The following is a 16,997-nucleotide window of genomic DNA, read 5'->3' as shown; positions in this document are numbered from 1 at the left end:
AGATCTGAGGAAACTCCATATATAAGATGGTATTGAAAAAACAGCCACGTGATTGTATAATTAGAGACTTTCATGCACTCATCTGTAATTAAGAAGCCAAAAAACAGTGCTGGTGGTGTGCACTCATAACTATCTTTCAGCTACCCAGATTTTTGCTTGCTGAAACTATGTAACTCTCTCTCTATATATATACATATACACACACACACTTTTTTTTACCCTTTTTTTTTTTTTTAATTAACACATAACTTTGAGCCAGACACCAGGTTGTTCAAAGGAAACCATTTCTCAGGTGGAGGAGATTACAGCCACGGTGCTCAGCAGGAAGGATACTCAGCAAATGTAATTATCTAGCCCACTAAAAAGATCAAATTGAGAAATGAAAGCAGGAGAGGAAACAAACAGCAGAGAGAATAATTAAAGGAACAGACAGGAGGAAAACAAAGGGTCTCTGCCTTGAAAATATTGCTGTTTGTAAGAAGACATCAGGTAGGTTTTTGGATTGAGGTTGCACAATCCTGCCCCAGCATCCCCAGACCATGACGGGGCCAGCCCCACACAGGCCTCCCTGCATCTTGAGGGAGCTGGAAGTTCAGCACTTCCAATCGCTTACTACATTTGAACACCACAAACTTATTTTTAAACAAAACTGTGTGACCCTGCCTTGAAGAAAACACTTTTTGCCACTCAGAAACTGCAATAGCAAAGCTTGAAGAATTGGCTTCGCTGCCATAAACCTCTTCGCTGTGGAAGGGAGAGACAAGAGAGAAGAGGAACGGCAAGGGAGCAAACCTGCAAATGTAACATAAACCACAACACAAGAAGGGCTAAACCTTCTCCTACGATCCAGCTAGGTGGCAAAAACCTAGCAAGCTTGTAGGCAGTGATGGTAAGTCCTCCTCGGCTGAGGAGGAGAGACAGGCGCCATCCTCCCTCTCCTCCAGGTCACATCCTGGAAACTGTCTTGATACCAACCCAAAAGTTGTCACCTTGGCCAATCTAGACAGCACAGCACAGCCAGGTCAGAAAAGCTACTTCAACTCCATTTTACTGCTCCATTTTTAAATTCTCCCTTAGAAAGGGAAAAAAACCCCACCACTAAGCACTAAATATTTAATTCTTTTCAGGTTTTTCAACATCATTAATGAAACTCCCAATCTCTGCTGACTCTCACCCAGCCGGCATCTGTCTACGTACTCCACTGCAAAACATTTATTATTTTAGCATAGAACCTGTCCGGGACTCTTCAGATTCCAGAAAAAATACCTAACTGACCATTACTGTAACCATCCCTTGTACAGCAATGAAGGTCCTGTTCCTTACAGCCCCACTAACGTATTGACCAATTGCTCTAGACACCAAAAGCTCACCTGAACTGAGCTGCCCCAAGAGTTCCCCGAAAGAAAAAGAGTCATTATCACTCCACACCCCCCAAATTCCTATTATTGCAAATACATGACAAGATGTCTTCAGTTTCCTTATCAATAAAAAAGCTGATTCCTCTTTACTTAAGAATTAATGCCATTCTCAATCAGTCTCAATATTAAATGAGATTGGTGCCCTGCAACATCTGACTCAAAATGGATTTTCACAACCTTTCTGGCATAGTACCTTTCTTCTATTAATATTAGTCTATCAAATTTTCACTGCTCATGTACCTCAAAGAATATTTGTAAATCAACAGCTATTTCATTTTTATTAATTGCATTATGAAAGGGACAGAATAATTATCCAGGACCAGTAACGTACTGGAGATTCATGATAATCACAAATGTCCCCTCATTGCTAGTAGTTCTGTAAATGAAGAGGGGAGGGGCGGACTAATGAAAACTTGATTTATAAAATACAGCACACATTTCCAGATGCAAAAGATACAAAAGTTAATTATATTACTTTACTTACAGGCCATCCGAAGAGCTACAAAATTAGCCCATAGGAAAGATTAATATTTTACTCTGGTTACAATGTTCAGAGTTAATTTCTTATCTCTGAAAGATGCCTACTTCCCTGAGCAGCATCCATGTTGCAAAAGCTTTATCTAAAGCCCCGAAAGCAAACACTTACCACCCACATGCACCAATGGAGGCATATCGTTCAAGCAATCAACAGTAACGATGAGAACACCCTAAGAAATTCCTGGAACCAGAGCAACAAGGGTAGCAAGGGATTGCCTGGCTCACAGCCCTGTCCACTCACAGGAGATGTCTGGTTTAATATCTCCATCTCACCATATATGCCAAGCCACAAATTAACTCCCCAATTCTCTGCAGCATGTAGGCAGTGCTCTTCCATGCCGTCTCGTATCATTAACAATCTTCTCCCTTGTCCCTGCTGTCATCACAAACATAACCTGTTTATGAGACTAGAAGTACTCGTCCCCATTTGCTGCCTGCTGTCTTGCAACCACATCAAAACCACTCCGTGCAAATAATACATGAACACGCACATTTAGGATATGCTGGAAGTGCAAAGATGACTGGGTAGAAAAGGAAAGAAAAAAAATTTAAAAAGCTAGTGACTTTCCATGCCTCCTCCCCTTTCCTTTGGGCAACACTTTTAAAAAGAAAGCAAAATATCAGTATGTGAGAAAAGGAAGTTTTTAATAATGGCTAAAAAAAAAATAAAATCAAAATAAGAAATGTGTGCTTAGAGCACTTATATTAATGAGCACTTACAGCCTAAGAAGATCTCAAGATCCACCCAGTTCCTAGAGTTACAAATTCGATATATACTTGATGACAAAGTACAGGGAATAAAATGTATGTAATTTTAATAAATACAACCATTAAAACAATTTAGGAGACTTTCATGAAAAAAACCCTACACCCCCTTTTTTCCCTTTGAATAGACCAAGATCATTCCTGAAACCATAAATCCTGAGACAAAGGAGACTTCATGCTATTTCCCAGTATTGGAGAACACGTAGTGCTCCGCACCTCTATCGCCTGAACAGCCCCTTGCAACACTCACGTTACAAGAACAGAAAGGAAATATATAATTTGAGAGCACCCTAAACCTGATCCTTTTTGCCAAAGCCCCCCCCCCATACAGATAAGAAGAAAAGGCGTGTGGCAGGGCACAATTACACCCACTCAGCAGAAGCCAGGCTTTGTTTTTTATAAGTCCATGAGGCAGCTCTCAACATTTCCAAATTTTCCAATTTTTGGGGGTGCAAGCTCAAGACAGAACACTGTCAGTCTTGGGCCTCGGACCAGGACAACACGCGACTTCTGTGTTATAGGATTTATTTAAAATACCCATTATGTCTCAGTGTTTTGGAGAAGTACCCAATGGAAAAATGCCTCCTACATTAGCACACGGATGTTGCGCTGTAGTCCAAGCACATAGGACAACGAGGTATTTCGGCAGCTTTTTAGAAACTAGTTTCACAGCAACTAACCTGTAAAGGCATCTTTAGCTGTGCATGTGAGGGTACACAAATACTTACCGGTCAGGTATCTTTTCCTTGTATTTGACAGGTATTTCTACCAGTAGACACTCCTACTATAAAATTACAGCCTTGTGCTGCTGAAATGAATACGCATCCATGCAGCTTCACAAGGCTTACCTGGGGAATCAGAGAATTATCCCCCAGACTGAGGATTTCATGGCCAAATTTCAGTCTTTGGGGTTGGGTGTTTTTGTTTGTTTGTTTGTTTTACTTTGTGGCCAAGTAATACAAGACTTGGAAAATGTCAAAAGGAACACTGCAGTAATTGAAAGAATGTGGCATTTTTACCATGATTTCTCCTCGTTTGCACCTAGAGGTAGGCAATGAATGCCAAGGATTTTGTCTGTAAAAGATTAAGTAAAAAAAAAAAAGTTTGTCTGTACCATAAAATAAACGGATTTCCTCCAGCACCAAGGCTGCCAGAAAATACATCCTGGCTTCTTTCTAGCAAATACCAAAGGCAGATGTATGCCCCTATTTATAGTACACTAATGCAATTGTGAAATGCATACCTCATGCACTTTATTTGTATTCAACTTTGACTATACTCTTCATGAAGCTAAACAGCTTGTGGGAAGGGTCATTCCCCAGAATAAAACTACGTTAACTCTCTCCACATATCAACTGCTTGCAGAGACTTGGGGGTGCCCTCAAAGCCCCCCATCCTCTGGTACATCTCCTTCAGGTGCTCTGACGCTGACAGGCAGATTTCAAAAGGTGAAAGCTTACATTAAACTAAGAAGCAGGGAAGTTATGACCTGCCTGTGATTAATTTCTCCCTCCAAAATGGGGATAACAACTGTTTCTCCACCTTGGTTCACCTTCTTTCTTTATACTATAAATCCCCACTAAAGGTGCCAAGTCTGACTGCGTGTGTACCATGCCAAACCCAGCAGACACCAGGCTGGAAACCCAGGCATCGCTGCAAAGCAGATAACAAACAGTACCTGTACCAGAGAACATCTGTATAAACACAGTGCACTTACACTAAGTAGAATGACTTTGTGGAATAATTCCCTCACCTAATACCATGACAAAGGGTTGTAAACATTGCAAGACGATTAACCGCCAGAAGAAGGTAACTATAGAGTCTGAAGGCTATCTAGTTAATTTATGGACACCTGCTCTGCTTTAAGTCCAACTCTCTTCAAGGTGTCAAGCAATTTCAAATTCATTCCTACACAAGAGAAAAATGTATAAAATTATGGTCTCAGAAAAAAAAATATGCAGGAGTCATCTTCTCTTTCTTCAGTTTTCCTATTGCAAAATTATCCACACACATTTTCAACCATTCCAAAGCTAAGTTAAATGCTTAAGTTAAATGTTTGATATCGAACTGTATACTAAGGTAAAAGAGCTGCAAAGAAGAAAGGCGCTTTGCAACTCCTGGCTAGATAGCAAACAAAAACTACAGGGATTATTTTTTAAGTTAAGGGCCATACAGTACTATACCAGCTTAGTCACTGGATACAACAATCTCGAAAAGCAGCAACAAAAAATAAGAATTTGTTTTGTTAAATTTAGTCACTTGTTCTCTGCTTACAGGTAGGAGAACCTCAGCAACATTTATATGGCAAAGATCTGCTATCCATTTGGGAAAGTAATCTCATTTAGGGTCTTTCTGATTTTTTTCAAATTAAAGAACTAAAATAATAGGAAACAGAACTCCAAATATGCACTATTTTTCTTTATTGCTCATTTTTTGCTTCCTGCCAGGAGAAGTCATGACTAAGAACGGGAAGGCTTTATCTGGCAAATCATCCACTCAATTGATATAAATGCAATGCCTCCCCAAAGCAGGAGCAATGTAGCTGAGGGCGTAGCAATGCACAACCTTACTCTGCCAATGACTGAGAACAGTCCTCCAGCGTGTAAGGACAAGCCATTTGTTTCTGTGCATCTGCTCAGTAGATCTGCTACCTAGCACAGGCTTGCTCACAAGTGGTGGATGTGATGAGCTTCCAAGGGTCAGCATTTTCTTCTCCTTTTTTTGTATTTTGACTTAAAATGAACAAAAAGCTTCTGTAACTATAAGGTCCATGGTATGAGAGAGGTGGCAACTGCTGCGTGAGAGATGAAGATAGCAACAGGGAAGTATAACAAGTCTTTATCCATGTTCAGATAATTGCTAGCTCAGTCGTGCCCAGTCCTGATAGACTCCAGAGTGCTATCAAAACAGAGTTTAGTCATCATAGTGTATACAGCACTGCAGGGTGGGGACAAGCTCTTTAACTCTCCCTGAATGGGAATCCCACCGCTATCACTAGAGTTGCATTGCACAGGGATTACTACACCTGACGGAGGAACGCCTTCAACTGCTGTTGCTCTACTGCCCCGAAACGATTTACAACTAAGCAATTTTCCAACACCCAGGTATTTAAAGAGCTACTCTACCATCACTTCTGAACTAGTTTTCTTCACTGCTGGATCAGTGAAACTAGATGTTGAAAACCAATCTTGTTAAAAGTGGTAAGGGATCTTCCTGGAGCCTACAGGCACCTTTCCACTGACTTGGATCTCATCCCTAAGGACCACCAGACCAGCACTGCTCCACTTGCAAGTAAAAACAAAAGGGGGAGGAGTAGGAGAAGGGAGAGCTAGTTCAATCACAGTCATTAGATAAAGCTCATGATTAATAGATAGATGCTGTCAGGGCCCTGAGTGCACTAAGGGACCACGACCAGCCTCACGAAACCCCCACTTGCATCTTCTGCCTGTGGATCCAGGAGCTCTGTTTTGGCAGAGGCTTGGGCCTTCAGTCCTTGCCAGAGCAGGTCCGCCTGTCTCTAGTCCTGCCTCTGGTCGAGAGACCTCAAACACACATTGTAGGTACCTCGTCTCCTGGATGGACCCCTCCAGCAAGCTCTAGCTTGTCCCCAGCCCTGCCCCCAGCCTTGTCACCTGCTGCTCCTCACTGCATTCCCTGGAAAGACCCTGGACCTGGTTCATCGCCGTGCCTTGGACTGCCGACGGACCCTGTCACCAGCACCCGGCGCTGGCCCATGTTCAGGCCCCGTGGGACTGTACCCCATCAGTGAGGGCACTGTGGGCGCTGGGGTCACCCTCAGCTCCCAGCTTATGTGCACTCATGGGACAACCCTGCTCCTGCTCGAGGAGAGATGCTGGCCCATTACACCTTCTACAAAAGGCTCGTTTTATATTCTTTATATATTTCTATATTTACTTACTGGGGTGGAATAAAGAGCTTGTCTTCCTACCACTCTTTGAGCAAACCCACAGCCCAGAGCAGCTTCTTCCTTACACTGCAAAAGCACTACCTTTTCCGAGAGAGCTATAAAGGTGAGCCACTTTTACTCACAAAAGGTAAAAATACAGAGTTTGAATTCATGTGGAAAACACTTTCTTTACACACGTTCATCACTAACATGTCTCCAGACATAACCTGAGGGTAGGATTTGGTTTTGTTTTGTTTTTTTAAACCCTGTTGCTTCCGTATGGGAGTAAAATAGTAAATTATTGACTTACTAAGGTTGTTCTCAGAGTTACACAAATACACCATAAACCTAGATAACAAACACAATTTTATTACATTTCCCACATGAACATAACACCGAAGGATTTTTTGGTTCTATTCTTCTTGCTTACTTCCTGAAACACATGTTTAGTACTGACCCATGTTTCCTTAGATAAGAAAGCAGGCTATCACCAAATTGGGTTGGAACAGGGTGCATAAAAACAAAGATGATGTTAAACTAAAAAAATATAATTTCAACTGAATAAAAAAGTGAGGAAAAACAGAGTCCAGTATAATTCTGGAAGATGCTCGCATACTTCAGCCCTACACTGCAATGCACTCATCTGCTTTTCTTAAGCTTTCAGGCACTGAAGCAAGATCTACTTTGTAACATTAGCTGCTGAAATCATGAACAACTTGAAAGCTACCCTTTCAGGAGATCAGCCAGAATTTGAATTTAAGCAATGAAAATCTCCTCCTTTGAAACTCACTGTGATATTTAAAGTTTTGCACCCCTCAGACCAGGTGCCTACATGCCACTCAATTCCATGGAGCTCAGATTAAGCACTGCATGGAATGAGTGCCTGTGGTTGTACCAGAGATATTTGTACATGTTTGAAAATGTCTTTAAAAAACATTATTGTCTCAAAATATCCAGTATGGTATTAGGACACTGCATGGTGCTGGTGGTCCCTTTATGCATAATCACTACTGTCCCTAAAATGAGTAAGATCTGACATTGCAGAAGCATGTCAGGACAGCCAAATGAGCTGGAGCAATTACTATTTGAGTGCTAACCAGCTGACCAATAGTCAATAAAATAAATGCTGCCAGGCAAAGTGAGCTGTGTGTTTGTGTGAAGCCTAGTGCAGCAAGACCTTCTGATCACAGCATGCGTTCACGGTCAACGTGACAGAAGTTATATTCCTTAAGCTACGGCTTTCCAGATAGTTTCAGTTCAGTAAGGATGGTCATGCTGCCTTTCAGAAGAAAGAATTTCTCCTTCTCAATTTTAGAGGTTTTTTTCTGATAGCTGGGGGAAAGGGAGAGGTAACAGGAAGGTGTTATGCACTGGAAACACTTCTAATATATTTTTCCCACTTCAAGTTTCATCTGAAAACTTCACAACTTCAGAACTTCAAATGGCCAGAAGATGATGTGCAGAATTTCGCGTACAGGAACAAGGCAGGTTTAGGAAGTTATCTCATATTAATTAAGGACATCTGAACAGGCTTGCCAGGCCCAAAGATATTTTGAAGTGACCTGAGCAACAACCTGAGACTGAAGTTTTGAATAAGACGATACTTCTAGGCCTGCCTATTAAGGAAAGAGCCTTCAAAACAAACCAATCTCTACAAGGTTGGGCACAATATTTTTGGAGGTGACAATGCATATTTAGGAAAGGTAAGTCATAGTCCAAAATTCCCCTTGCTATTCTCTTTCTGTATACAATGGGCATGTTTTAAAAGTTTCAATTATTTTAGCATCTTTAGGCACTTACTTCAAATGCACACAGCATACATCAAAATAAGTCAGAGCTCTGCTGTCTTGGGCAGCAGACTGAGATACCCACATGGATGAGGCACAGCAGACACAAGGAAGGAAATAATTGATTGTCACAAGGCAAGGGTTAGCAGAAGTGAGACAAAACCATAAAACATACAGGAAGAAAGAAAACACCAAAATGAGAAAACTCATGATGAATTCGTAAAGATTTGGGGTTTTAAAAGGTGGTATTGGTGAACAAGAAGCCAAATAAAGCTACCTCCTTCCAGTTCAGATATGGCACCTACAGAGCAGCGTACTTGTTCTGGGTGGCTAGGCTGAACTCCTCAATTTTGGTGAGAGAAGGGAGTCCTCCCTATGAGATGGGTTGTTGTTTTCCTGATACTGCAGAACAACTGCCACCATACAGGACAGGTCAATACTTGCCGTCACTAAATACTCTAACTTTCTTGCTTGGCTTTTGGACTATGGCATTTTCAAAAGATTTGGGAAGAAATATCAACCCAGGAGGAAACTGCTGAAAAAAACAAGTGAGGAAGAGCAGAGCAGAGATAAGGGCATGCACGTCTGCAAGTGATCTGACATCGGGTCCCTCATGAATCTTCTCCATGTTGTCCATCTCTAAAACAAGGGTGGGTCTGTAATACAAGCCAGGAAAGTTGTGAAGATGACTACACTAGAGCTTGTGAAGCAACCAGTTTTTCAATACCATTACAATACCTCGATGCTGAAGATATCCTTTTCTAGCATTCTCCCAGCTGCTCTGAGATAAACTGGTTTATAAACTATTGTGCTTTGCGTTCAACTTTATTTAGACTGGTTTAGCAATTGGAGTTGCTGTTGATAACAGAAATCCTATCCGGCTAATGCAGCATGGATATTCCCAATTTGCCAGAAGATTCTTACCTGTCATGTTTACTCTCACTTTTGCAAAGCACCCAAGAACTCCATATAAACGCCTGGATTAGCCTCTCAGATTAATAAACAGATTCTAAAATGTTGTGTTTTTTCCCCCACAACAAATCACATTACTAGTTATTTTCTTACACAAAAAATTACGTCAATAACCTCCTTCCCAAATGAACATCCCATGATTTTTTAAAAAAGGCATAAATAAAATTAATCTACAAGAGACATTATATCATCAAAACACATGCTGAAATCAACAACACTCAAGGCTCTATCATGGCATTTTGTTCTTCATTGCTATTTACATTATTATAGTTCTTATGTATTGCCCTGGAAATCAGCTTTGAAGTGGAATGATGAACAAATTAAGATGTATTATTACTATCCTTATTAGAGGGATTTTAAAGTCATTAGAGGCCAACAAGACATAATAATGTTATTATATTCAATCTTCTCTAGAACATCTCCTTTGATAGGCTTGCTAACTCAATTATTTAAATATGTATTACAGCACCATGCAGCATGCCTTCTACAGTTTAGGATAAGATGGAAAGTTTTATGTTTTGCTTTCAGTTAACCAGAATTTGTTCTTAGAGAATTCATGGGTTTCAAGGTGGATTTCTCGGTTTTAAAAACTAGAAATTCAAATTTACAGTGAACACCTGGCTCAGTGTGACCGCCCAACTGAAAAAAAGGTTAATAGCTTGGGAGAAAATAAGGCACTGGAGCAGAATCTTAACCTGCAGTGACTTTTGAAAGTAAAAAAAAAAAAATCCTCACAGAAGCAATGATCTCTCAGTCAATAGACTTCGCTTCAACCAGCCATCACCAGGCAAGAAGGAAAAAGCATCTAGAGGCTCTGAGGAAGAACAGAAGCAGAACTGCACCACTACGAGCAATTCAGAAAATAGTCTCTGGATTCAAAGTGACATCTATAGCCGAACAAAAACTACTGATTAGAAAAAAAAATATTCAAACACTCTATACCTGGAAATTATCTCCTTTTCTTCCAAAGAAGGGTCGATAAACCCTAAGCCACATCAGAACCCCTGAAGAATGCTTTGGAAATGTTAAGTGGTCTTCTAGACAGGCCACCTTCTGAGGGCTTGGAGGGAGGACTGCAAAACAAGTATTTGTGGCTTGTGGCACGCGAGTTGAGTGACAACAAAAAAGCAGAGGGCAAAGCTGTAGCCATGTTGGCACTCTTAACCCCTGCATTGCTTCTTTGCCTGCTTCTCCCCTGGAAGGAAGAGGAAAAAGTGCTGAAGGCCTAGAAGTGTGTTCATAGCAATGGAAATCAAAGTTGGCAATGCAATAACAATGCTGTTCTGGCAACTTCTGCAACATGAACAGAGAATTGTTATCCAAGGCACAAAGAGCTGTACAGGAATTGCTTAGGTCCTTCCCATCCTTCCTTTTCTGATGATGTCCTGTACCATGAGCTTACCCCAAATGAGAAGCTTTGAGACACCACCATTTACACAGTTCTGAGACCCCAATTTCTTCTTCAGTTCAGACAACTAAGGATGTTTCCCTGCCTCCACTACACATACAGCAAGAGTCCATGTTTAACAGCAACCAGACAGGTCTTCTCTCCTCCCCCCATCAAACACTCTCATAGTTACAGTTCTTTTCCATCAGTTACAAGAGGGAACCTTATAACACCAGGCTATGACTAACCCCCTTCTCTGCCCTCTGAAACTTCCACTGTTATTCAACCTTGACAGCAGAGATGGTATAGAGTAGCCCCAGCATCTTCATCACTGTAGGCTGGCATTGGCAGTTCTTATTGTCCAGCTGGAAAACAAGTGCAATGGTATCAATGACCGTCTAGTTCATTCCTCGGTAACTCCACTTGCTACTTGTGGAGCTGCAATTACAGCAGTGGAGGAAAGTGGGAAAGCTCTTGAGCACCGAAGACAGAGCTCACAAAAAAAATAACATGAACAACTGCCTTGTTGCCAGTGCACTTATTTGTGGAAAAAGAGTGGTATGTGGGAAGGTGAAGGTTTTTCAGCTATGTGGCTAATGCTTACAACCACGCACTACAAAAATCCTTAAGTGGCAAAAAAACCCAGCAGCCTAAGGCATAGGTAAGAGCAAAGTTGGCTAGAACCAAAGTATTCTCATACCTCTCCTCACTCAAAATGACCTATTTAATATTAATACAAAAGCAAGATAGGAAGTACAATCCTTACTATTGACTCTTTCTGCCTGCAACTTGTCTGGGTACAATGTTCAAGGAAGAAAGAAGCATACCATTTTCATCTCAGGTGTTAGGCAAACAGCAAGGGGCAATATACAGTAAGGCACGACTTTCAGATCACACCAGCTGCCCAGGGAAGGCAGCACCAGCACTGAGGCATTTTCCTCTAACTCTGTCATTGCTGTTCCAAGTCCTTCAGGAATTCCTCCACTTGTGAAACATCTGAGGCAATCTGGGCTACTACAACTATGGAGCTCATACCTGCTACTTCTGCACAGGCACTTTGTCAGATTAGTCCCCAGATGCGAACACTGCAAGTGTTCATCATCTATGAACATCACAATATATGCATACTAATATTCTCAGGATGTTGTTGACGCTATCACTACATCAGCCACCTTTCAACCCCACTTGTCGTCTCTGTTTCTTTTACTTTGCTGCTTCCTTCCCCAAAACTACTTCTCTTACAGACTGCCTCTAATTCCCTTTCCATTACCTTCTTGCTCCTCACGAATGATCTGATTTCCCTAACACTCACCTTGGTCTTGCTCTGCCTAGTCATTCTGCAGCTAATTTTCAATCCCTACAGGCTGCAGAGATACTCTGCTCTTGGCTACTGGCTGAATGAGACATTTCTGTCCCTTCCCAGAAATAAGGAAGGAAACATTCAGCAGTTCTTGGCACCTGGAACTGGACAGGCAAACGCATGATGGAAGTGCTGCAATGCTTTTTAACCTTTGTTGACTCTGTGGATCCTCCTGTATCTCTGGGAACTTATTCTGCTAAGATTTGTCATTCTAGCTGAGCTCGGCTACGCTCTCTCCTTGCAGGGAGTTGATGATGGCAGGCCTCTGATACGGCACTGACTTCCTCCTTGATGACTTAAGGAATAACTCTGCAGAATGTTACATGGAATTAATTTGGGACTAACAACATGGAAGTTTAATAGAAAACGAAGTGGGAAGAATACTCTGAGCTTTCAGGTCTAACTCATAACAAACAATGCAATTGCCACTATGATTTCCAATATGGAAGCACGGGAAGCAGGAATAGGATTCAGTCTGCTATGAAAGAGCTCTAGGCATTTGGCAAGTCCAGAAGATTGTTAAGAAGGATGACAAATATGATATTAAGGTGAAATTATCTTGCCTCTCTTTTTTGTATTAACAAATTGTGTTCAGGAACTATGCACAGCACTGTACATATGAAGCATGAGGCTTCCTGCTTCTAAGCATCCTCTTGATCATTTATAGGTCCCAAAAGGACAGCAGTAAAGCCAGGTACACTCCAGCTCACCTTTCTCATACACCTAATTCCTGATCTAGAGGCTGTCCCTCAGCAGCAAGGGAAAAATGTGGCTTCTGTGCTCATTCTGGTTACCATTCAACAAGTTGTTTAAGTCACAGGCTCCAACTCTGCTAAAAAAGGATCAGTCATGGAACTGGATCTTTAGCAATGACAAACTGCATACCTAAAGTATGTGCCACAAAATGGTTAACAGCAGGTATTACTCCTGACATTGATAGGTTTCTATAAAATAGGGGACAATTAACAGCACTTGGATGGATTCCAAAATAGCTAAATGATACTGTTGACACCAGTCCAGCTCTATAAAGTGGGTGCCCTTTAAAATTCCTTCAGTCTTCTTGATCCTCTGCCTCCAGAAGTTACTTTAGGTTTCTTGTCATTAAAGTTATGGTCTTTGGCCTGCAGCATGCAGTTAAACAAAACAAAACAAAAAACCAACAACCCCCCCCCCAAACTGAGACACACATATTGCCAAAAATTGCTCCCTCGCTAAATATCAGCTAAAATATAAACTCAGTTTCCTTTGAGAAACTAATAGGGCTTTTTGTTCATGACAGCACTTAAAACCTGTTTTAAATAAGAGCAACATACTGAACTCACAATTCCAAAACCAGTATCTCTAGCATTAGTGAAGGAGCACGCACAGGAAAAGAACCCATCATTTAGTCCTGAAGTCTGCTGAACAACTACTTTCTCTTCGGATTACCCATCTAGGTATTCTTACTTTGGAATCCACAGCGAGAGCAAGCTAGCCCTCAGAAAGGCTGAGAAAGTAAAATATCATTGCTTTTGAAATTAAAGGGAGATATTTTTTAATGCTAGATGTGTCATTCCCAGTATTACACAAACAACTGCTATAAAAACCACCACAGAACTTTGGCACACTCAGTAGTAATGCACCTATTTTAAGAATAACAGTACCAAGTCAGCTTATTCACAGCTGACTTAACTTTCAGATAGATATATGGGCAGATCTAGAAATTTCATTTCTGAACAGTCTTCCAGATAATTCTTGACATTTTAAAAACTTAATTATGATTTAGATTATTATCTAAAAACCACTTAGAATATACTAACAGAATCTGGGGGGGGGGGCAATCATGAAGCTAACTATGGATTTTATCTCATATCACTTTACCTTTCCTGATGCACAAGTATCTGTGACAAGACCTGGATTGTAGACCAGTTGTCCCACACAGTGAAACAGATGTTTTCATCCCACATTCAGAGCTTCCCAGTACCACTGAATCCCTCACAGAAGGTTATTTCTAGTTTCATTGTACCTTCAAACCCTGTTTGCTATAGGATTTCAGAACTAATGTTTTATTGCTTTACAGGAAAACAGCATTGAGGAATTATTTTTCTGACTGAATGGATTTTTATTTTTAGGAAATGACTCAACTGTTTTGGTACCTAATGACAAATATATAACGGAGACACATGTATAAATATGAGGGGGTGTGCAACTTGTTGTCTTTGAACTATTCCCGGATGCATGGAGTTAAAGACAGTGCAGTACTGTACATCACTTAGAATGTTAATTTTCCACTAAGGATTTCACCCCAACCTCTGTTTCAGCTGTCATGGTACTGCCCCGTGGAGGGGCTAACTGCACTATCATCATGATTTATTTTAACATGCATTTTCCTTTATGTTCTGTGAAAGGCTAAGGCTCTCAAATATACCTTCCAGAACATTCATGATGTTGGAGAAAGATGAAATCCTGCAACACTTACCACCAAACACATCTCCGTTCTGATAGTTTTTCCCCTTCTGAGTTTCCTCTTCGTTTTGAACAGTAGAAACATGCTTGGCGGAGGCACAGCCCATAGCTTCATTCAGACAGCTCCAGCTGGACCAAACTACAAATCATGTCTAGAGACGCACGCTCATTGTGTTAAAAATAATCCTCTTTCCCGTGTGGTTGTCAAGTCACTTCTACCTAAAGACAGCAAAAGAGAGAGAAAAGTATTTAACCACATATATTGACAAAAGGTAACCTCTAAATGTAGAGCTTCAAGAAATAAAAAAAATGGGGTTTGTGAAGAGGAGTACAAGAGCACAGACTGTCTCCATCATCTTAGGTGTTTAAAACCATATTCAGTAAACAGCTGATATAGCTAGAGTATGATATGATATAGGTAGAGTATGATATAGGTACACACAGATGTTTCCCACCCACCTGGCTATTCCCACAGAACATGGGGTTTTTTGGAAAGAAGACAAGAAACTGGCAATATCTGCTCCTCCTGTTCCTTTTACCAATCTACCTGTCAAGCCAGATTTCTTACAAAGTGTTTAAATGATTAAGAGCTGCTAATTGCAAGTGTTCAGACAAAATAATCCCCCTGAATCAATTCAAGATCTTATGTTAATAGATGTGAAAGAGGATAGCCAGCTTTACTATCTTTTTACTATGTGTTCGTTATTCTACTGGATCCATTAAACCTCCACTGCTCAAAAAGGCAACTATACCCATCTTAAGATACAATAACACTGCTAAACAATCCAGATGTCATGTAAAACAAAGGGGGGAAGGAAAAGCTAATTTATATCTGCAATATTTTATGTAAAAAAAAAAAATTTAAAAACATTAACTGTTTAATGACTAAATGGTTCCACACTCAAACAAAACCAACTTCAAAGCTGGGTGAATGACCAGGCTTGCCTTTCCACCAGCCAAATCTTTTGGAAGGGGAGAAGAGCTAGAGGAAAATGAAAACCACCCCTTTTTACTGAGTTGTTTAGCTCAGCTATAGCATAAGATCATATACACAATTTCTTAACTCGTTACTTCTGGGTATTTACTTTAAAAGGATGTTGTTCATTTTACTCCATGCCGACCACAAGAATTTTATCTACAACAGTAGACGGGTGCTCCTACCTAGGATATAGCAGTATCCATCCTACCAGAAAGGTGTAACCCCAAAGAAAATCTTCTGAGTTTTATTTGCCTGCACGCTCAGCACGAACAGCACACCTGCCCGTGCTGAGGCAGCACCATGACACATCAGGACGTGGTTATGGGGCCTCCACAGCCACCCTTGGAGGGATTTCCCTGCCCATCCCCAAAGTCACAGAAACGAGGATGTGGCCAGCGAGGCCAAGAGGGATTCTGCTTCTGCTATTGCAGCCGCAGTTTCCCTGAAGAACAACTTTTACCATGCAGGAGGAAGGACTCTGGATGCAGAACCACCTCTCACGTCTACTCACAGACCAGCTTCCACCTTCCATCTTGCTCTGCACAGAAAAGTGCTTTTCTCCACTTAACGAGGGCATTCCACTCAAAGCGTACAACATATACATGCTCAGTCCCTGTTCTAAGCAGCTAACTCTCCCAGTCACACCTGTACGTGCATTTTTCTTTATCTCAGTATATTCCCCAACATGTTTTCTCCTTTTTCCCTTCCCCCCATATAGGCACACTTGAGTGTAATCTTCTAATTACCCAATCCTCTTCTCCCTTAGCCACAGCTAGCTACTCACACAAAAACCCATGATTTTAAACCAAGCATTCATCCTCTTAGTGGAAGGGAGCGAGCAGATCCCCCTTGAGCTATTATTTTAACTCTATGTGGTTACATACTTTTTTTTTTTTTTTTTTAAAAAGAAAACCTAGGTTTTGCAGAAGTCAGTATTATACTAGGGAAGCTTTCTGCTTCCTCAAGCAATTGCCAAGGCTATTCTTCAAACCATTTTAATACATCTGCTTGTCAGATGTATAGACAAAGCTATAAGCCCTGCTAAGACACAAATAGCTCTCAAGATCCCTCTGTGCACATCCAAGCAATCAGCATCCAGAGCAGGCCATCCTAATTATGCTTGCCATGTGTCATAAATACCGATACACTCATTTTATGTAAACTATGTAAGTTGTTCTTTTGCAATGCAGTGAGGGTCACAGCTGACAATTACAATTTATCCTCACATGTGTCCAAAGAGCATGACAGCCTGCATTAAGGTAACAGGTCTTCATCTCACTGTTGGGGTGGGAAATGAGGCTCCATAAGGATTTCAAGCATCAGCCACACTGTGCTTGCTCAGGAGGTAGGTCAAGACACACAGAGGTGTGCGAGATGGAGGAGAAAGAGCAGACTGGGAACGGGAACTGCTAACTGGACTGGAAATTAAATGTGGAGTAA

General features: G+C 41.1%; 1 protein-coding gene across 1 annotated transcript in view; it reads right to left on the bottom strand.

Moving 5' to 3' along the window:
• Positions 1–14,685, bottom strand: part of LOC104840016 (chromosome unknown open reading frame, human C1orf21) — a 78,157-nt gene extending 63,472 nt beyond the window's left edge. The window contains exon 1 of the mRNA XM_010580690.1: positions 14,592–14,685. Coding sequence (XP_010578992.1) covers positions 14,592–14,685 — 94 coding nt within the window. The remainder of the gene's footprint in view (positions 1–14,591) is intronic.
• Positions 14,686–16,997: the final 2,312 nt, after the last annotated feature.

This window comes from Haliaeetus leucocephalus, unplaced genomic scaffold (genome assembly GCF_000737465.1).
Source record: "Haliaeetus leucocephalus isolate CR32 unplaced genomic scaffold, Haliaeetus_leucocephalus-4.0 Scaffold730, whole genome shotgun sequence".
Lineage (NCBI taxonomy): Eukaryota > Metazoa > Chordata > Aves > Accipitriformes > Accipitridae > Haliaeetus > Haliaeetus leucocephalus.
The sequence above is the reverse complement of the archived record's forward strand: the minus strand, read 5'-3'. Positions and strand labels throughout refer to the sequence as shown.